Source organism: Ranitomeya imitator, chromosome 1 (genome assembly GCF_032444005.1).
Source record: "Ranitomeya imitator isolate aRanImi1 chromosome 1, aRanImi1.pri, whole genome shotgun sequence".
In the NCBI taxonomy this organism is placed as follows: Eukaryota; Metazoa; Chordata; class Amphibia; order Anura; family Dendrobatidae; genus Ranitomeya; species Ranitomeya imitator.
In genome coordinates, this window is record NC_091282.1 from 523,193,304 (window position 1) to 523,216,140 (window position 22,837).

At 44.8% G+C, this 22,837-nt stretch overlaps 1 protein-coding gene across 2 annotated transcripts in view; it reads left to right on the forward strand.

Moving 5' to 3' along the window:
* SMC2 (structural maintenance of chromosomes 2) overlaps positions 1–22,837 on the forward strand; it is a 157,243-nt gene that overhangs the window by 44,433 nt on the left and 89,973 nt on the right. For both annotated transcript variants that reach the window (XM_069766939.1, XM_069766949.1), the window contains 2 exons: positions 12,792–12,951; positions 15,862–15,979. In XM_069766939.1, the coding sequence (XP_069623040.1) occupies positions 12,792–12,951; positions 15,862–15,979 (278 nt within the window). The remainder of the gene's footprint in view (positions 1–12,791; positions 12,952–15,861; positions 15,980–22,837) is intronic.

Here is a 22,837-nt window from a genome sequence, read left to right on the forward strand (position 1 = left end):
AATGACACCATTTTGGAAACTAGACCCCCAAAGGAACTAATCTAGATGTGTGGTGAGGATTTTGAACCCCCAAGTGCTTCACAGAAGTTTATAACGCAGAGCCATGAAAATTAAAAAAAAAAATTATTTTCTCAAAAATGATCTTTTAGCCTGCAATTTTTTATTTTCCCAAGGGTAACAGGAGAAATTTGACCCCAAAAGTTGTTGTCCGGTTTCTCCTGAGTACGGTGATACCCCATATGTGGGGGTAAACTACTGTTTGGGCACATGCCGGGGCTTGGAATTGAAGTAGTGACGTTTTGAAATGCAGACTTTGATGGAATGCTCTGCGGGCGTAACGTTGCGTTTGCAGAGCCCCTGATGTGCCTAAACAGTAGAAATTCCCCACAAGTGACCCCATTTTGGAAACTAGACCCCGAAAGGAACTTATCTAGATGTGTGGTGAGCACTTTGAACCCCCAAGTGCTTCATAGAAGTTTATAATGCAGAGCCGTGAAAATAATAAATACGTTTTCTTTCCTCAAAAATAATTATTTAGCCCAGAATTTTTTATTTTCCCAAGGGTTTCCGGAGAAATTGGACCCCAATAGTTGTTGTCCAGTTTCTCCTGAGTACGCTGATACCCCATGTGTGGGGGTAAACCACTGTTTGGGCACACGCCGGGGCTCGGAAGGGAAGTAGTGACTTTTGAAATGCAGACTTTGATGGAATGGTCTGCGGGTGTCACGTTGCCTTTGCAGAGCCCCTGGTGTGCCTAAACAGTAGAAACCCCCCACAAGTGACCCCATTTTAGAAACTAGACCCCCCAAGGCACTTATCTAGATATGTGGTGAGCACTTTGAACCCCCAAGTGCTTCACAGACGTTTACAACGCAGAGCCGTGAAAATAAAAAATCATTTTTCTTTCCTCAAAAATTATGTTTTAGCAAGCATTTTTTTAGATTCACAAGGGTAACAGGAGAAATTGGACCCCAGTAATTGTTGCGCAGTTTGTCCTGAGTATGCTGGTACCCCATATGTGGGGGTAAACCACTGTTTGGGCACACGTCAGGGCTCGGAAGTGAGGGAGCACCATTTGACTTTTTGAATACGAGATTGGCTGGAATCAATGGTGGCGCCATGTTGCGTTTGGAGACCCCTGATGTGCCTAAACAGTGGTAACCCCTCAATTCTAACTCCAACACTAACCCCAACACACCCCTAACCCTAATCCCAACTGTAGCCCTAACCACAACCCTAATTCCAACCCTAACCCTAAGGCTATGTGCCCACGTTGCGGATTCGTGTGAGATATTTCCGCACCATTTTTGAAAAATCCGCGGGTGAAAGGCACTGCGTTTTACCTGCGGATTTTCCATGGATTTCCAGTGTTTTTTGTGCGTATTTCACCTGCGGATTCCTATTGAGGAACAGGTGTAAAACGCTGCGGAATCCGCACAAAGAATTGACATGCTGCGGAAAATACAACGCAGCGTTTCCGCGCGGTATTTTCCGCACCATGGGCACAGCGGATTTGGTTTTTCATATGTTTACATGGTACTGTAAACCTGATGGAACACTGCTGCGAATCCGCAGTGGCCAATCCGCTGCGCATCCGCAGCCAAATCCGCACCGTGTGCACATAGACTAATTCTAAAGGTATGTGCACACGCTGCGGATCCGCAGCAGTTTCCCATGAGTTTACAGTTCAATGTAAACCTACGGGAAACAAAAATCGCTGTACACATGCTGCGGAAAAACTGCACGGAAACGCAGCGGTTTACATTCCGCAGCATGTCACTTCTTTGTGCGGATTCCGCAGCGGTTTTACAACTGCTCCAATAGAAAATCGCAGTTGTAAAACCGCAGTGAAATGCGCAGAAAAAAACGCGGTAAATCCGCCATAAATCCGCAGCGGTTTAGCACTGCGGATTTATCAAATCCGCAGCGGAAAAATCCGCAGAGGACCAGAATACGTGTGCACATACCGAAACCCTAACCCTAGCCCTAACCCTAACCCTACCCCTACCCCTAACCCTACCCCTAACCCTAACCCTATTCTAACATTAGTGGGAAAAAAAAATTTCTTTATTTTTTTATTGTCCCTACCTATGGGGGTGACAAAGGGGGGGGGGGGGGGTCATTTATTATTTTTTTTATTTTGATCACTGAGATTATATCTCAGTGATCAAAATGCACTTTGGAACGAATCGGCCGGCAGATTCGGCGGGCGCACTGCGCATGCGCCCGCCATTTTGGAAGATGGCGGCGCCCAGGGAGAAGACGGACGGGACCCCGGCTCGATCGGTAAGTATGATGGGGTGGGGGGGACCACCGGGGGGGGTGGGGGGCGGGTGTATGGGAATCGGAGCACGGGGGGGGGAATCGGAGCGCGGGAGGGGTGGAACGGAGCACGGGGGGGCTGGAACGGAGCACGGGGGGTGGAACGGAGCATCGGGGGGGGTGTGGATCGGAGTGCAGGGGGGGTGATTGGAGCACGGGGGGAGCGGACAAGAGCACGGGGGGAGCGGACAAGAGCACGGGGGGGGAGCGGAGCACTGGACGGAGGGGAGCCAGAGCAGTGTACCGGCCAGATCGGGGGGCGATCGGTGGGGTGGGGTGGGGGCACATTAGTATTTCCAGCCATGGCCGATGATATTTCAGCATCGGCCATGGCTGGATTGTAATATTTCACCAGTTATAATAGGTGAAATATTACAAATCGCAGTTTCACTTTCAACAGCCAATCAGAGCGATCGTAGCCACGAGGGGGTTAAGCCACCCCACCTGGGCTAAACTACCACTCCCCCTGTCCCTGCAGATCGGGTGAAATGGGAGTTAACCCTTTCACCCGGCCTGCAGGGACGCGATCTTTCCATGACGCCGTCGTAGGCGTCATGGGTCGGATTGGCACCGACTTTCATGACGCCTACGTGGCGTCATGGGTCGGGAAGGGGTTAAAGGACACCCAAATAATATAATGAAGCAATTAATAACCTATAACACAATATAGTAAATCCTCAAAAATCATAAAAAGTCCACTAAAAACAGTGCAGAGTGCAGTGCCAACCATGTATTAAAAATAAAACCTGATATTACAGAAATGTGCAAAATTGCAAAAGTTGTGCAAAAAAAAATTTTTGTGCAAAAATGCAGCAGATATCAAGACATATCTTTGACACTCAACGGAGTAATAAAGTGAAAACCACCTCTCAAAAATAGAGATACCAACAAAATGGCAGTGCAACAATATACCGTATATACTCGAGTATAAGCTGACCCGAGTATAAGCCGATCCCCCCCTAATTTTGCCACAAAAAACTGGGAAAACTTAATGACTCGAGTATAAGCTTAGGGTGGAAAATACAGCAGCTACCGGTAAATTTCAAAAGAAAAATAGATACCAATAAAAGTAAAATTAATTGAGACATCAGTAGCTTAAGTGTTTTTGAATATCCATATTGAATCAGGAGCCCCATATAATGCTCCATAAAGTTTGATGGGCCCCATTAGATGCTCCATATTAAAATATGCCCCATATAATCCTGCATAAAGGGTAATAAGGGCCTCATAAGATGCTCCATACAGTCACTTGCCCCATATAGTGCTGCACAAACGTTATGGCCCCATAAGATGCTCCGTACAGTCACTTGCCCCATATAATGCTGCACAAGCGTTATGGCCCCAGGCGCTCAGGACCCCTGGCACTTTCAATATTTACCTGCTCCTCGTTACGATGCGGCTCCGTCTTCAGCACTGACGTTCAGCAGAGGGCACGCACTGACTACGTCACCGCGCCCTCTGAACTGAGCGTCACAGCCAGAGGATGCTGAAGATGGAGCCGCACCGGAACGTGGAGCGGTGAATATCGCACAGTGCTCCCCTCCCCGTATACTCACCTACTCCTGGCGCGGTCCCTGTATGTCCCTGCTTCTTCCAGCGCTGCAGATTCTTCCTCTATTGAGCGGTCACAGTTACTGCTCATTACAGTAATGAATATGCGGCTCCACCTCTGGGAGGTGGAGTCGCATATTCATTACAGTAATGAGCGGTACCATGAGACCCCTCAGTACAGGAAGAATCTGCTGCGCTGGAAGAAGCAGGGACCGCGCCAGCAGTAGGTGAGTTTAATTAGAGAGCTCCCCCTCCCCTGCCGACCCCCGGGTATGACTCGAGTATAAGCCGAGAGGGGGACTTTCAGCCCCAAAAAATGGGCTGAAAATCTCGGCTTATACTCGAGTATATACGGTAATAAAAGTGCATCAGTGTTTAATAATATTATGTAAATATAAAAAAAATAGAAAAATTGTGCAAAAAATTCAATAGTGCTGCTGGTGTCAAGATATATACAGATAGCCACTAACGGCTTTGTATAGTAATAAACAAAATAATGATGATGAGATGACAGAAAAAACGACTGGCACATCCAAACTAGTGTGAATAGGTGCATACCAGGAGCAGCTACCTCCATATATAATATACAATAAAAGGTTGCACTCTATCGTGCCAAAACACGTCAAACATGAAATACATGAAATATGAATAGCAAAATGGCTTTTTGAACAAGGCTAATGTCTTTATGCTTGGGTGAATGTGGAGACCTCTGTCAGCAAAGCCTACATATGGGTTGGCTGGAACCAAGTGTGATTAGATGTAATTAAAAACCACATGCTGAAGGGAGGCGTGCTCAGTCAGTAAACTAACATAGAAATGACAGAAAAACGACTGGCACATCCAAACTAGTGTGAATAGGTGCATACCAGGAGCAGCTACCTCCATACACAATATACAAAAAAAGGTTGCACTCTACCGTGCCAAAACACGTCAAACTTGACGATGGTTGATGGGCTCACACTATTTGGCCAAATTCTGTGCTAAGCGTCTCAAAATTTTTTTTCCTAATGTTCAAAAAGCCATTTTGCTATTCATATTTCATGTATTTCATGTTTGACGTGTTTTGGCACGATAGAGTGCAACTTTTTTTTTGTATAGTGTATAATAAACAAAAGACAAAAAATAAATAATTTTTTATACATATAAATAACTAAAGTGCTGTGGTGCAGACAACACTGAAAAAATGTTTACAATAGCAGTGTAACAAAAAAGAACAACAGTGCTGTTAATATACCTGCTGTATGTAAACAAGAGCTCTGCAGTATAGCTAAAAAGTGCAACAGTGCCAATGAGGTATTTATCTCAATATATAATAGGTAAATAGAATAAATACATTAAGGGCTCCTCATACCTATGTGTGCTCCAAGTCCCTACGCGCGTTTCGGCGCTTGCCTACTTCCATCCTACACCAGGATGGGTTAAATGCCTGCAAATTCTTCCTGGAAAACACAGGGACTGATGCAAATTCTGTGGTGAAACTTATAAAATTCATCCTCACCCACAATTACTTTGAATTTGACAAGAAGATCTATCTACAGGAGACTGGCACAGCAATGGTAAGTAAAATGGCCCCACAGTATGCAAATCTTTTCATGGCCAAGCTTGAAAGCGACTTTTTGTCCTCATGTCCCATCAGGCCTCTGGCGTACTACCGCTACATTGTTGACATTTTAATCATCTGCACGGAGTTTGAGCCACAGCTAAAGACGTTCCTTGAACAGTTTAATCGATTTCATCCTACCATCAACTTGACACTCAACTACTGCACTGAAATTAACTTTGTGGACACCATCATTAAGCTGCAGAACAATAAAATAGAGACATTCCTGTATCAGAAGCCAATCGACCTTCCAACATACCTTAAATGGGACAGTTTCCATACAAAACACATAAAAAACTCTATTGTCTACAGCCAAGCCATCAGATACAATCGTACAGTTGTGGCCAAAAGTATTGACACCCCTGCAATTCTGTCAGATAATATTCAGTTTCTTGCTGAAAATGATTGCAATCACAAATTCTTTGGTATTATTATCTTCATTTAATTTGTATTAAATGAAAAAACACAAAAGAGAATGAAGCAAAAAGCAAAACATTGATCATTTCACACAAAACTCCAAAAATGAGCCAGACAAAAGTATTGGCACCCTCAGCCTAATACTTGGTTGCACAACCTTTAGCTAAAATAACTGCGACCAACCGCTTCCGGTAACCATCAATGAGTTTCTTACAATGGTCTGCTGGAATTTTAGACCATTCTTCTTTGGTAAACTGCTCCAGGTCCCTGATATTTGAAGGGTGCCTACTCCAAACTGCCATTTTTATATCTCTCCACAGGTGTTCTATGGGATTCAGGTCTGGACTCATTGCTGGCCACCTTAGAAGTCTCCAGTGCTTTCTCTCAAACCATTTTCTAGCGCTTTTTGAAGTGTGTTTTGGGTCATTGTCCTGCTGAAAGACCCATGACCTCTGAGGGAGACCCAGCTTTCTTACACTGGGCCCTACATTATGCCGCAAAATTTGTTGGTAGTCTTCAGACTTCATAATGCCATGCACACGGTCAAGCAGTCCAGTGCCAGAGGCAGCAAAGCAACCCCAAAACATAAGGGAACCTCCACCATGTTTGACTGCAGGGACAGTGTCTTTTCTTTGAATGCCTCTTTTTTTTTCTCCTGTAAACTCTATGTTAATGCCTTTGCCCAAAAAGCTCTACTTTTCTCATCTTACCAGAGAACATGCTTCCAAAGCATTTTAGGCTTTTTCAGGTAAGTTTTGGCAAACTCCAGCCTGACTTTGTCTCGGGGTAAGAAGTGGGGTCTTCCTGGTTCTCCTACCATATAGTCCCTTTTCATTCAGATGCCGACGGATAGTACGGGTTGACACTGTTGTACCCTTGGACTGCAGGGCAGCTTGAACTTGTTTGGATGTTAGTCGAGGTTCTTTATCCAACGTCCACACAATCTTGCGTTGAAATCTCTTGTCAATTTTTGTTTTCCGTCCACATCTAGGGAGGTTAGCCACAGTGCCATGGGCTTTAAACTTCTTGATGACAATGCGCACGGTAGACACAGTAACATTCAGGTCTTTGGTGATGGATTTGTAGCCTTGAAATTGCTCATGCTTCCTCACAATTTGGTTTATCAAGTTCTCAGACAGTTCTTTGGTCTTCTTTCTTTTCTCCATGCTCAATGTGGTACACACAAGGACACAGGACAGAGGTTGAGTCAACTTTAATCCATGTCAACTGGCTGCAAGTGTGATTTAGTTATTGCCAACACCTGTTAGGTGCCACAGGTAAGTTACATGTGCCGTTAATTACACAGATTAGAGAAGCATCACATGATTTTTCGAATAGTGCCAATACTTTTGTCCACTCCCTTTTTATGTTTGGAGTGGAATTACATCCAATTTGGCTTTAGGACAATTCTTTTTTTTTTGTTTTTTTGTTTAAGACAAAGTAAATGAAGATAATAACAAAGATTTTGTGTTTGCAATCATTTTCAGGAAGAATCTGAGTATTATCTGACAGAATTGCAGGGGTGTCAATACTTTTGGCCACAACTGTATGTGTTCCAACCCAATGGATAGGAATGAACATTAGTAAGAAGGAATATAAACCAGCTCACCCGTGATTCAGCAACCAAACCTCGGGAGCACGGACCCGCTGTGTCCAGGCGTGCAAGATCCAAAAAAAAGAAAGAAATGTCCAGCTTCACCGAGTCCGTAAAAAAGCGATTTCTTTATTAACAAACTTTAAACATGGAGGATACAGACTTCAGCACAACCATATGGGTAAGAATCTCAACGCGTTTCTGGAGACTAGGCTCCTTTAATCATAGGGATGAACACCTTGGTCGCCTCAGAAAGACCTTTTTGAATCAAGGCTACCATCCAAGAACAGTTGAAAACCAGATTACAAGAGCCACCAGAATATCAAGGAATCACCTGCTACATTACAAAGCTAAAGAAGAAAATAACCGGGTGCCTCTAGTAGTTACCTACAATCCAAATCTGGAGGAGCTGCACGGAAATTTTTCCAGACCCCCCACTACTGTGTTTTAGGCAGCCCCCAAATCTAAGGAGCATCATTGTCAGAAGCTCCCTGTCCTCTCCAACAGCTGCATGTACCTTTCCTTGCAATAAGAAAAAATGTAAACCCTGTCCATTTATAATGACCACGGACAAGATAAAGATCCCCAATTCACATCAGGAATACAAGATACCAGGTACTTTCAGCTGCGTCACCTCTGTGGTGTACCTAATTATACAGTGGCATGTAAAAGTTTGGGCACCCATGGTCAAAATTACTGTTATTGTGAATAGTTAAGCAAGTTGAAGATTAAATGGTCTCTGAAAGGCCTAAAGGTAAAGATGACACATTTCCTTTGTATTTTAGGCAAACAAATAAAATATATTGTCATTTTTTACATTTTAAAAATTACAAAAGAAAATGGGCCTATGCAAAGGTTTGGGCACCCTTTGATATTTCTGTGCTAAAATAATTTTGACCAAGGTTTCAGACCTTAATTAGCCTGTTAGAGTTATGGCCTGTTTACTATAATCGTTAGGAAAGGGCAGTTGATGCAAATTTCCCAGCTTTATAAAAACCTAGCCACCTCTAACCTTGTGCCAAAATACAACAGTCATGGGTTATTCTAAGCAGCTGCCTTGCACTCTGAAAATGAAAATGATGGTGGTCCACAAAGCAGGAGAAGGCTATAAGAAGATAGTAAAGCTTTTTCAAGTTGCTCTTTTCTCAGTTTGAAATGAAATTAAGAAATGTCAGTTAACAGCAACAGTGGAGGTCCAGATAAGGTCTGGAAAAGCAAGCAAAATTTCAGTGAGAGGTGCTCGTAGGATTGCTAGAGAGGCAAATCAGAAGCCCTTCTTGACTGCAAAGGACCCTCAGAAACATTTACCAGACTGGAGTTGTGTTACATTGTTCTACTTTTCAGAGACACCTGTACAAATATGGCCTTCAGAAGAAAACCTCTCCTGCATCCTCACTATAAGATTCAGCATCAGAAGTATGCAAAAGAACATCTAAACAAACCTGATGCATTTTGAAAACAAATCCTGTGGACCGATGAGGTTAAAATAGTACTTTTTGGCCACAATGATCAAATGTTTGTCTGTTTAAAAAAACAAACAAAAAAAAAACACTGAATTTCACGAAAATATATCTAACCATTAAGCTTGAGGGTGGCTCAATCATGCTTTGACGTTGTTCTGTAGTCAATGGCACGGAGAACATTTCACGGGTAGAGGGAAGAATGAATTCAATGAAATTTCAACAAATTCTTGATGCAAACATAACACAATCTGTAAAAAAGCTGAAGTTGAAAAGAGGATGGCTTCTACAAATGTCAAAATCCACAATAGACTACCTCAAATGATGCAAGGTGAAGGTTTTACAATAACCCTCAGTCCCCTGACCTGAACATCATTGAAAATTTGTGGCTAGACCTCAAAATAGCAGTGCATGTAAGATGACCCAAGAATATCACAGAACTGGAAGAAGTTTCCAAGGAAGAATGAATGAAAATCCCTCAAACAAGAATTGAAAGACACTTGGCTGGCTACAAGAAGAATTTAGAAGCTGTGATACTTTCAAAAGCAGTCCGCTACTAGGTACTAACCATGCAGGGTGCCCAAACCTCTGCATCGGCCCATTTTCCTTTTTGTAATTTTTAAAATGTAAAAAAATTACAATATATATATTTATTTTCCTAAACTACAAAGGAAATGTGTCATCTTTAACTTAAGCCCTTTTAGAGATCATTTTATCTTCAACTTGTTAAATTGTTCACAATAAAAGTTATTTTGACAAGGGGTGCCCAAACCTTTACATGCCACTGTATGTACTAAATGTCCAACTGGGGGTCTGTATGTGGGGGAGACAGGGCAAAAGCTTAGAACAAGAATGAATTCTCACCGCCACACAATAAGAGAAAAAAGAATGGATCTACCTGTGGAAATACATTTTTGTCTCCCAAATCATAACAATATGGACATGAAATTACTTGTGTTAAAAGGTAGCTTCAAATCTCAGAGAGACAGAAGTCTGGGAATATAAACTGATGATGACCTTTGACACTCTCACTGCAGGAATGAATGTGTCGCATGGATTTATGTCTTTTTACATCAATTAAGGAACTTGCCCCTCAGACTATGAGGGGTCATCACAACAGAGACCCTAATCAGAGGACAATAAAACAATCCTTATCTAAGAACTGGCCCAATATTTATGGACATAACTGTTTATCACTCCTGGTAATTCTGCTTCATGTCACCTGTCTTATCCATGTTTTTTTTTTTTTCTATGCTATGTTGTGCATAAATATGTGATTCTTCAGAATTTCTTTTAGTCTTCGCCTGATGAAGAGACCTGAGTAGTCTGGAAAGCTTGCAATTTGTTACCATCTTTTCAGTTAGCCATTAAAAGGTATCAACCACTGAGGACTCTCAATTCTAAATATTTTTCTATCTACTGGCTAACACGGTACCAAGATATATTTCTTTCCTGTATCATAATATTATTAAACACTGATGCACTTTTATTATATTGTTGCACTGCCATTTTGTTGGTATCTCTATCTTTGAGAGGTGGTTTTCACTTTATTACTGCATTGGGTGTGAAAGATATGTCTTGATATCTGCTGCATTTTTTTGCACAAAAAAAATTTTTTGCACAACTTTTGCAATTTTGCACATTTCTGTAATATCAGTTTTTATTTTTAATACATGGTTGGCACTGCACTCTGCCCTGTTTTTAGTGGACTTTTTATGATTTTTGAGGTTTATTATATTGTGGTATAGGTTATTATTTGCTTCATTATATTATTTGGGTGTCCTTTAATATTATTATTTGTGCTCCTATGTATCTGTTATATTTTGTTAATATATTATTTTATTATACTTTATATTACTTTAAATAAATATATTTTTAATATTGTCTATTTTTGCACTCTTTATTTGGGAGGATCAGTTATTTTTTGGTGCATGACACATGATTTTACATACAATTGGTTACATTTTTGATTAATATATTACAAATGACGCAGCCTTTTATAATACTTTCTCAAGGGCACTATGTTTTTCAGTAAAATAACAATTGTGGATTAAGAATGAAGTTTCATATTCTGTTATTGGAATGCGCACTTTGCAGATTCAGACTGAATGCAGCAAAACCACGAAAGAACACATATGGAAACAAAAAGTAAAAAAATACGCGAGAATAAACCAGAAGCTTTAAATTTTAGATCCCTCAAAGTACCCCCCCCCCCCCTTTTTTTTTCTGATGACCGCTTTACACCCCCCTAGGCATTTTCGCCTAGCATGGCTACTGATAAGCAGGTATGCCTTATCAAGAGTTCATTTGTGGAGTCAACAGCCTTCAGAAAGTTTGTGACCATCATGTGTGGTTTGCAGAAACAGTGTGGGTGCACCGTTCTATTCGGTGCTGAGCCCCATACCACAACTGTTCTGAACCAGAATATGGCAAGAGCCACTCAACTAAGTAAAGAATACAGTTGTGAAAAACATCTACTGCTATGCTGAAACAGAGGAAGAGAAGACCCATATTACTTCATTAACTCTGCCGTAAAAGATATGTTCATTGTTACTAGCCGCAAGTTGACAGCCCAAATACATGATGCACAAAAATCAAGTAGCAGACACATCTCAATATCAACTATTCAGAGGAGAATGTAGCAATTAGATCATAAAGCCCTCACTATCGCGAAGAATCCATAACAGAGAACCACAAACAAGAAGAGATTTCCTTTGACCAAGATACACAAGGACTAGATATTAGATCAGTGGAAATCTTTTCTGTGGGCTGATGAATCAAAATGTTACCTTTTTGGTAACTGTTCCTATGTCTTTGTGAGATGCAGAAAAGGTGAGCCGGTGGTTTCTATATCTTTGGTGCCCACTGTGAAGCCTGGAGGATGAAGTGTGATGGGGTGGGGGTGATTTTCTGGTGACACTGTGTCTTATTCCAAGTTTAAGATAGATTTGCCTGACGTGGCTACTGCAGAATTCTTCAATGACATTCATCCCATCTCGTATGTAGGACCATCATTTCTATAGAGCCCGAACATTGACCAGAAACACATCTTCAGACTTTGACCAAGAAAGATGGGGATGGAGCGCTATGTCAGATGACATGGACTACACAGTCTCCTAATCTCAATCCCATTTGAGGTGGTTTGGGATGAGTTGGATAGTAAAGTTAAGGCAAAGAATCCAAGCGATCAGCAACTTTCAGAACTCCTTAAGATTGATAGAAAGCCTTTCCAAATGACTACCCGATAAAGCTGTGTATAAGGCTGGAATCACGCTAGCCTATAGGATCGAATGCGATATGCTAATGAAACTCTGCTGCGAGCGTGATTCGTGTCTCAGTGCCCTGTGCCCGATCCTCTCGATGAGAGAACCTATGGTGCAGAAAAGACGGAGAAAGTAATTTCTCGCTCTCCTCCATTGCCTGTCCCGGCGTATGTTGGAATGCACTGGGATGACATCAGAGTGCAGTCCCATGTTTGACACACACCTAGAGACTTGTATGGATGCGTGTGAGCCGAGTCTCGCTACTAATCGCAGCATGCTAGAGTTGTTTTCTCATTCCAAATTGCTGATCTGCACTTCCCCATAGTGTAACACTGGGCCTAGTGCTATGTGATAAACACATCGGATAGCACTTGGCCGTGCTATCTCTCATGTGAGTGAGGCCTTAAGCTGTCACTGCAGTGAACGAGGGTAGCTTCAGGAATCTAAGGTTTAACACCTTTCGTCTGAATCTACAATGTGCACATTCCAATATGAACAAGGAAAATCATTGAAAGATGGAAATTCACTAGCTACAACTGTTAACCAAAGTGTTAGAATAAATGACACAAATTCTGTTTTTTCAGGCTCAATTGAAACTGAAGCATGCACAGCAGGAACTAAAAACCAAGCAGGCCGAGGTAAAGGCGATGGACAGTGGTTACAAGAAAGACAGTGAGACATTTGAAGCTGTTAAGAAAAACAAAGAGAAGCTTGAAGCGGAAATGAAGAAACTTAACTATGAAGGTATGAGTTCTGCTTCACTCACGTGACATATATAGTTTTTATGATTAAAGGGATTGTCTATTACTATAAAAACCCCTTTTTGAACTACAATGTTTGGTCACTATTAAAATAAAAAAAATCTATACTCTCCTCCCGTGCCGGCATTGTTCTAGCGGGGTCGGCACTCGTGGTCCTGGAGCTCTGGTGCGGTGGAGTCACACGTGGCCGGCGGCTAATCAGCGATGGCATCACTGTTCTTGCCTTCATACGGATTTTACAGAAAGAAGTTGTCAGGGATCAGCTGCAGCCCAGATTTCCTCCTCATGTTCAATCCGAAGCCGAGGACAGTGACGCCAGGCACCACACCGGAGCTCCGGCACCATGAGTGCCTGCACTGCTGGAACCGTGCCGGCATGGGAGAACACCTATGTTTGTCATGTACACACTTCTCATCTGTGACGTGGAGTGCGCCAGCACAGAGTAATTTATGTCCTCACTCAATCCAGCTCTCAACCTCTATTTTAGGCTAAAAAGTGACACATTCAGCACACCAAAATTTCTTAACTCACTGCCACCACTCATCAAACACATGATGAGTGGTGGTAGTCGCCAAAATATGTTAGTCAATCAAAAGGTCACACACTCTCTGAAAGGCCAGCAGAAGAGTCGGCAGATGCTATAGCCTTTGTGTGGAGGAAATATGTGTATGCATTAACCAGTTGTTCTATTGACATAATTTACCTTACACAATTATATATGTTTTTTTATTTTATAGGGGCCAAACATTTAGTTCAAGAAGGGATTGTCCTAGTAGTGGACATCCCATTTAATCATTATTTTTGAAAGTTGTGTAGGAATTTAACTTCAACCTGTTCTGTTAATGGATGTGAAAACTTTTCTGCCCAATGTTAACAAAAGTAATCTCAGAGTCATACCTTTATTGGCTAACCATAAAATATGTTTGCAAGCTTTCTGAGCACAGGGATCCTTCTTCAGGCTGGATTACAAATAGATTAATAAGAAAAAAAGCACAAGATTTAAAGAATACTACAGTAGGACATTTGTTTGAGGTTCATGAACAAATGTCCTACTGTACTATCCCTTAAATGTTGTACTCTTTTCTTATTAATCTATTTCTAATCTTGCCTGAGGAATGAGCCCTGTGCTCTGAAAGCTTGCAAACATACAGTGGGGCAAAAAAGTATTTAGTCAGTCAGCAATAGTGCAAGTTCCACCACTTAAAAAGATGAGAGGCGTCTGTAATTTACATCATAGGTAGACCTCAACTATGGGAGACAAACTGAGATAAAAAAATCCAGAAAATCACATTGTCTGTTTTTTTTATCATTTTTTTTTTGCATATTATGGTGGAAAATAAGTATTTGGTCAGAAACAAAAAATCAAGATTTCTGGCTCTCACAGACCTGTAACTTCTTCAAGAGTCTACTCTTTCCTCCACTCATTACCTGTAGTAATGGCACCTGTTTAAACTTGTTATCAGTATAAAAAGACACCTGTGCACACCCTCAAACAGTCTGACTCCAAACTCCACTATGGTGAAGACCAAAGAGCTGTCAAAGGACACCAGAAACAAAATTGTAGCCCTGCACCAGGCTGGGAAGACTGAATCTGCAATAGCCAACCAGCTTGGAGTGAAGAAATCAACAGTGGGAGCAATAATTAGAAAATGGAAGACATACAAGACCACTGATAATCTCCCTCGATCTGGGGCTCCACGCAAAATCCCACCCCGTGGGGTCAGAATGATCACAAGAACGGTGAGCAAAAATCCCAGAACCACGCGGGGGGACCTAGTGAATGAACTGCAGAGAGCTGGGACCAATGTAACAAGGCCTACCATAAGTAACACACTACGCCACCATGGACTCAGATCCTGCAGTGCCAGACGTGTTCCACTGCTTAAGCCAGTACATGTCCGGGCCCGTCTGAAGTTTGCTAGAGAGCATTTGGATGATCCAGAGGAGTTTTGGGAGAATGTCCTATGGTCTGATGAAACCAAACTGGAACTGTTTGGTAGAAACACAACTTGTCGTGTTTGGAGGAAAAAGAATACCGAGTTGCATCCATCAAACACAATACCTACTGTAAAGCATGGTGGTGGAAACATCATGCTTTGGGGCTGTTTCTCTGCAAAGGGGCCAGGACGACTGATTCGGGTACATGAAAGAATGAATGGGGCCATGTATCGTGAGATTTTGAGTGCAAACCTCCTTCCATCAGCAAGGGCATTGAAGATGAAACGTGGCTGGGTCTTTCAACATGACAATGATCCAAAGCACACCGCCAGGGCAACGAAGGAGTGGCTTCGTAAGAAGCATTTCAAGGTCCTGGAGTGGCCTAGCCAGTCTCCAGATCTCAACCCTATAGAAAACCTTTGGAGGGAGTTGAAAGTCCGTGTTGGTAAGCGAAAAGCCAAAAACATCACTGCTCTAGAGGAGATCTGCATGGAGGAATGGGCCAACATACCAACAACAGTGTGTGGCAACCTTGTGAAGACTTACAGAAAACGTTTGACCTCTGTCATTGCCAACAAAGGATATATTACAAAGTATTGAGATGAAATTTTGTTTCTGACCAAATACTTATTTTCCACCATAATATGCAAATAAAATGTTAAAAAAATAGACAACGTGATTTTCTGGATTTTTTTTTCTCAGTTTGTCTCCCATAGTTGAGGTCTACCTATGATGTAAATTACAGACGCCTCTCATCTTTTTAAGTGGTGGAACTTGCACTATTGCTGACTGACTAAATACTTTTTTGCCCCACTGTATTTTATTTTCTGGTTAGCCAATAAAGGTATCACTCTGAGAATACTTTTGTCATCATTGGGCAGAAAAGTATTCACATTGATTTTTCTGGCTAACACGGTGCCACAATATAATTTGTTATTGTACATCATTCTTTTAGATGGAAAAGAGGAGAAGTTTTTGGAAAAGTATCGGGAGTTATCTAGGAATGTAGGACGCCTTAGGGAGGCCTATGAATCGCTGATGGCTCGCTATTCCAGTCTTCACTTTGAATACAGGTACACTGCACTCATCAGTATAGTTCAACCATTTAAGGACCAGTTAATGTTATTTTGCTCATTTTTTTTTTTTCTTTCATTTTCTCCTTCTCTTATTCTAAGAGCCATAATTTTTCTAACTCCTTATCAAGCCATATGAGGACTATGAGTTGTAGCTTTGAATGAAACAATTCATTATACCTTACAATATGTTGGAGGGGAAATTGCAGCAAAATACCCCCCTCAAATATGTAATTGTTTTTTGGGAGGCTCTGTTTTTCTGGCGTTCATAGCGTGGTAACAAATGACCTAGCAACATGATTCTCATCAGGTCTTCTTTTTTTTTTTTTTTTTTTTTAGTAGTGAAAGAAAATTCAGAAATTTTGAAAAAGAAAGGAAAAGATAAAGTTTCCATTTTCTTACACTTGTATTTATTGATGAAGCTGTGTGAGGGCTTGTGTTTTTTTATGTTTGTTCTTTTTCTGCCCTAAGCTGACATTTCTATTGATACCATTTTGGTATACATTTGACATTGTGATCTCTTGATTGGGGGATAGAGGAAATCATGGGTGTATGCTGATGCCACAAGAAGCCTGACACTAGGCACAGTTATTTCCGTTTTATTTAACCATAAACTTTTTATTGATTTTATAAAGTCATGCTTTACAACAATTTAGCTTTCAATCATTGTTTATCATTACAATATATTTCTGAATCATTTGACAACTAAACATAATATTAACTTGAAACATAGCTAAATATAATGTGAAGGGGTGATAACATCAGATTATTATACCCGTATATTACCATTAGTAGCCCTATTACATCTCTATGTTCACAGTGGTGAGTCTGAATGATAGCCAGCTCTCCCATTTCCTGAGATATGATATTGTGTTATTGGTAGATGAAGCAATTTACCAATGCTATAATTTTAGCTAAGGACTGACATTTGGGGGTTTTAAAGTAGCTTGCGATTCTAGATTTTAGTAGCTATAAGGATGTGCTCAATCACTGTCCGGAACTCGTAGAGAATTAAATCCAGGTCAATGGCCAGAAGCGCCTGCTCTTTCCTAATTTTCATTGGGATGTTGCTAATTTGAGACACTATGTGGGAGATTGCGTCCCAGAGTTGCTTTACTGTATGACAATTCCACCAGACATGCATCATATCTGCATTGTCTTCTCTGCACCTCGAGCAATTATCTGTGGAGTTGCAGTAGATCTTGGACAATCTGCATGGTGTGAAGTACCAACTGTATAGCAGCTTTCTGGCATTCTCCAGGTGGTTGGTGCATTTAGGGACACCCCATACATATGCTCCATACAGACACTGCTCCTTATAGTGCTGCACAATCGTTATGGCCCCATAAGATGCTCCATACAGTCACTGCCCCTTATAGTGCTGCACAATCGTTATGGCCCCATAAGATGCTCCATACAGTCACTGCCCCTTATAGTGCTGCACAAGCGTTGTGGCCCCATACAGATGCTCCATACAGTCACTGCCCCTTATAGTGCTGCACAAACGTTATGCCCCCATAAGATGCTCCATACAGTCACTGCCCCTTATAGGGCTGCACAATCGTTATGGCCCCATACAGATGCTCCATACAGTCTCTGCCCCTTATAGTGTTGCACAATCGTTATGGCCCCATAAGATGCTCCATACAGTCACTGCCCCTTATAGTGCTGCACAATCGTTATGGCCCCATAAGATGCTCCATACAGTCACTGCCCCTTATAGTGCTGCACAATCGTTATGGCCCCATAAAATGCTCCATACAGTCACTGCCTCTTATAGTGCTGCACAATCATTATGGCCCCATAAGATGCTCCATACAGACACTGCCCAATTTGCTGTGGCTGCGATAAAAAAAATAAAAAATCATATACTCACCTCTCCGTCGCTCAGGACCCCGGCACTTTTACCTGCTCCTTGTTCGGGTGCGGCTCCGTCCTCAGCACTGACGTTCAGCAGAGGGCGCGCACTGACAACATCACCGCGCCCTCTGACCTGAGCGTCACAGCCAGAGGATGCTGATGACAGAGCCGCACCGGAACGAGGAGAGGTAAATATCGCGCTGCGCTCCCCCTCCCCGTATACTTACCTGCTCCTGGCGCTGTTTTCTTTCTCGCCTCATTGGGGGACACAGGTAACCATGGGTGTATGCTGCTGTCACTAGGAGGCTGACACTATGCAAATAAAGAAGTAACTCCTCCCCGGCAGTATACACTCTCCGACAGGCACCAGGCAACTCCGTTTTTGCTTAGTGTCTGTAGGAGGCGGACCTGGATCTAACACCAGATCCGCATTTCTTTCACAGGGATTTGTTGTTTGTTATTAATCATTTCTCCTTTCTTTTTCAGACTCTTTTCTTTGAGCGACCGAGAGAGCAGTGTGGTATTACCCACATCGCACCCTCTCGGACCCGCTGGGCAGGACTTGTCCCCTGTCACCCATTCGGGTGTTCAGGGTGACCTTCTTCTCGGTGGCCAGTCCTGCCCGTTTTCCCCTCCTCATCCCTCTCCTCGGAGTGGGCTGAGAGGAAGACGGCGGTCACTTCCAGTGACCCTCTCCCCCTGGTTAGGGGTCGACGCCGTCTTCTGCGCCGGAGTTCGTGGCGCGGGAAGGAGGACTTCTTCCAGGACCCTCTACTCCACCAGGGATCCTGATGTTTCCTCATCTTCAGGTAGGGGATTTTCAATCAACAAACCCCCTTCCACCTCCCTCCCCTCCCCTCCACCACCTGCCCAGCAGTGATCGACTCTTTCCAGACCTTCCTTCTGATAAGGGGACCGAGGAGGGAGAGGGCCGCATTCTCAGCGCTGGGACGCGCTATCGCCGCAGGAAGGGGAGCAGAAAGGCGGGCATCTTTTTCCCTCCTCCGTATTCAAACTTGCAGGCGCGCGCCCGCCATTTCTCCCTGACTCCCGGTCTTTTTCTTTCTTCAGCGTCTCTCTGTCTTTCCCAGCTTGTTCTTTCATTTTGGCGCTTGAGCGCCTTCTTGTGGCGGCCGGCGGTATTGCGGCCGGGACGTTCTCAGCGTCTTAGGGGGCGTTCCTTTCTTCCCCCCTCCAGTGTCTGTGCACGCCCACAGCGTCGCACTGTCTCCGCGCTCTTTTCTCCTGCTTCCTGCTCCCTACCAGCGTCTGCTCACCGTGTGGGACACAGGATTTTCTCTGGGAACACAGGCACCTGCGGCTACTGCTGTTGCTGTCCGTCAGCAGGCTCAGCACTACTAGTACTCCACCTGGCAGTATTTCTCCGTGGACAAGGTAATATCCACCTATGTCTGACCCCACCCCGGCCTTTGCCCCCTCGGCCATCCATTACGCCTGCGCTCACTGTAAGAAAAAGTGGGCCTCAGGTCAGCCTTCACCCTTCTGCCCGTCCTGCGTTCCTCCCATCATGTCCGCCCCTCAGGAAGCTCCTAGGTCCCGGGATGAGTGCACCCCCCCTCCCCCAGAGTGGGCTGTTGCTATGTCTCAATCAGTGTCTGACCTGACTAAGGTTTCTCAGTCCCTGGTCCAGGCACTTGAACGTATCCCGCTTCTCTCTAATGCCACCAGTGCCACGAACGCTTCACACGGCGATTCGCTCGCACCTGTCCTAGACCCTCACAGAGGCAGACCGGACAAAAGAGACAGAAAACGGACCTTATCTAGATCCTCGTCCAGTTCCCTGGACGGGATTCCCCTATCTGCCCGTTCACCCTCCTCGCAGGCGGACGTCGCGTCTGACCTATCCTCTCAGTCGGAATCTGACTCTGATGCAGATCAGACTTCCGGAACACAGGAGATGGTGGATAGCCTTATTTCGGCTATCATTCAGACGCTTAATCTTAAGGAAGATGAAGCGAGCTCTCAGGACGTCTCCGTTGCATTTAAACGGATTAAACGTCCCCCTAGGGTTTTTCCTAATAACAGGGAGTTTGACAACACTACCTCTACACACTGGGAAAATCCTGGCAAGCGTTTCCCTGGCAGGAAACGGCTTGACGTATTATACCCTTTTCACTCCGACCTTGTCTCCAAATGGTCCAAGTCTCCTAAGGTCGACCCACCTGTGTCCAGGCTATCCTCTCAGACAGTTCTGTCTATCCCGGACGCGGCTTCCCTTAAGGACCTCACGGACAGACAGATCGAGGCACTAGCAAAATCAGCATTTGAGGCTTCCGGAGCCTCCCCTTTGCCCTAGTTTCGCCTCGTCATGGGTAGCCAAGGCTGTGTCAGCCTGGGCCAAGACCCTGCGCAGGGGCATTTTAGCTTCTGCTCCTGCTGAGGAACTGTCCGAATTAGCGGATCAGATTTCGCTGGCAGGAAAATACCTCATGAATGCCTCCCTTGATGCAGCGGCCTGCTCTACCAGGGCTAACGGCAATATTGTCGCCATTCGCCGGATTCTTTGGCTGAAGGCGTGGAACGCTGACCCCGCTTCTAAGAAATCGCTCACTGGTCTACCTTTCCAGGGTTCCAGACTCTTCGGCACACAACTAGATCAACTGATTTCGGACGCTACGGGTGGTAAGAGTACCTCTTTACCCCAGTCCAAGCCGGAACGTCCCTTCAACAGGAGGGGCCCTCAGTCTTTTCGTCCCTTTCGGTCCTTTGCCTCTTCAGGAAATCCCACCCAGGACCGTTCCTCGTCACAAGGGGACAGAAGAAAACCTTCTTTCAGGCCTCCACCACGTTGGAGAGCCAAGAGCCACCCCGCAAAACAATCAGGATCTCGGGGCCACAGGTTTTCTAATAAATGACGGGTCGCCCCCACCTGGAACTCCTTCCAGGGTGGGAGGCCGCCTTCTTCTGTTCTCAGAAGTTTGGCTTTCAGTAGTCGACGACGCCTGGGTCAGGGAGATCGTCACGTCAGGCTACAAAATAGAATTTTCTTCACCCCCAGGAAGCCGTTTCATGCTCTCTCGTCCTCCCATACAGCCCTCTCATCTCCAAGGGATTCTCCAGGCCGTCGAGTCACTCCTCACCTCAGGAGTCGTAGTACCTGTGCCTTCTTGCGAACGATTTTCGGGTTTTTACTCAAACCTGTCCGTGGTTCCAAAAAAGGACGGCTCTCACGTCCGATTTTGGATCTCAAGCGATTGAACCGCCATCTTCGGATTCGGCATTTCAAAATGGAATCTCTGCGCTCAGTCATCGCGTCCATGGAGCCGGGAGAGTTTCTGTGCTCAGTGGACATTCGGGATGCGTACCTTCACGTTCCGATTTGCGTACAGCATCAGAGGTTTCTCCGGTTCGCGATCCACGAGCATTACCAGTTCACGGCCCTCCCTTTCGGGCTGGCGTCTGCTCCCAGGGTCTTCACGAAGGTCATGGCAGCTGTCATGGCCATTCTGCACTCAAAGGGGATCCTAGTAATCCCATAACTCCACGACCTCTTGATCAAGGGCTCGTCTCATCGGGATTGCAGCCAGAGCCTCCAGCTTACTCTGGACTCGCTAGTTCGCCTCGGCTGGTTAATCAACTACCAGAAGTCTTCCTTGATTCCAACCCAGCGTCTGGAGTTCCTGGGCATGGAATTCGACACCTCTCAGGCTCAGGTCTACCTCCCCAAGGAGAAGTTCCTTTCTCTTCGTCGGGGTGTCAAAGCACTAAATGGCCCGAATCCTCCGTCTCTCCGCCTCGCTTTGAGGGTTCTGGGGAAAATGGTCTCTTCTATCGAGGCGGTCCCCTATGCCCAGTTCCACTCTCGTCCCCTCCAGCTGGCCCTTCTATCTGCCTGGGACAGGAATCCATTTTCCCTGGACCGTCCCTTTCGCCTCTCTTACAGGGTGAGGCAGTCCCTCTCTTGGTGGACACTGTCCACCTCCATTCTGCGCGGGAGGTCATTCCTCCCTCCCCATTGGCAGGTGATTACCACCGACGCCAGTCTCTAGGATTGGGGCGCGGTCTTTCTCCACCTCACAGCCCAGGGCCGCTGGATGGCTCGGGAGGCGTGCCTCCCTATCAACCTTTTGGAAATCAGAGCCATCTTCCTAGCCCTCATCCGCTGGGAGCCCCTCCTCTCTGGATATCCGGTCCGCATTCAGTCGGACAAAGCCACGGCTGTGGCATACATAAACCACCAGGGAGGGACTCGCAGCAGTCAAGTTATGACGGAAGTGGCAAAAATTCTCAGATGGGCGGAGGATCACGTCCCCTCTCTGTCAGCCGTCCACATTCCAGGGGTGGACAATTGGGAGGCCGACTTTCTAAGTCGCCAGGGCATCGTTGCGGGCGAGTGGTCTCTTCTTCCCGCCATCTTCAGCCAGATTTGCCAGCGGTGGGGCGTTCCAGACGTAGACTTGATGGCCTCCCAGGCAAACCACAAGGTTCCCCAGTACGTCTCCAGATCTCGGGATCCGAGGGCCGTCGGATGCGACGCTCTCGTGATTTCATGGGCCCAGTTCCGGATGCCCTATCTGTTCCCGCCTCTCCCCTTGATCCCAAGGGTAGTAAAAAAGATCAAGACAGAAGGAGTCCCCGTACTCTTGGTAGCGCCAGATTGGCCTCGCAGGGCCTGGTACGCGGAACTGGTGAACATGCTATCGGACGTTCCGTGGAGGCTTCCGGATCTTCCGGACCTTCTTTCGCAGGGGCCTCTCTCCCACCCGAATTCTCGGTCTCTGAATTTAACGGTATGGCCGTTGAGGCCGCGGTCCTGAAGAACACGGGTTTTTCGCATAGCATCATCCAGACTATGATAAGGGGCGAGGAAACCGGCTTCCTCGCGTATTTACCACAGATGTTGGAAGGCCTTTTTCCGGTGGTGCCAGGAAAACAATCTGTTTCCTATTACCTTTTCCCTTCCTTCCCTTCTCAGCTTCCTTCAAACGGGTCTAGATGCGGGTCTTTCCCTTAGCACCTTGAAGGGTCAGATTTCCG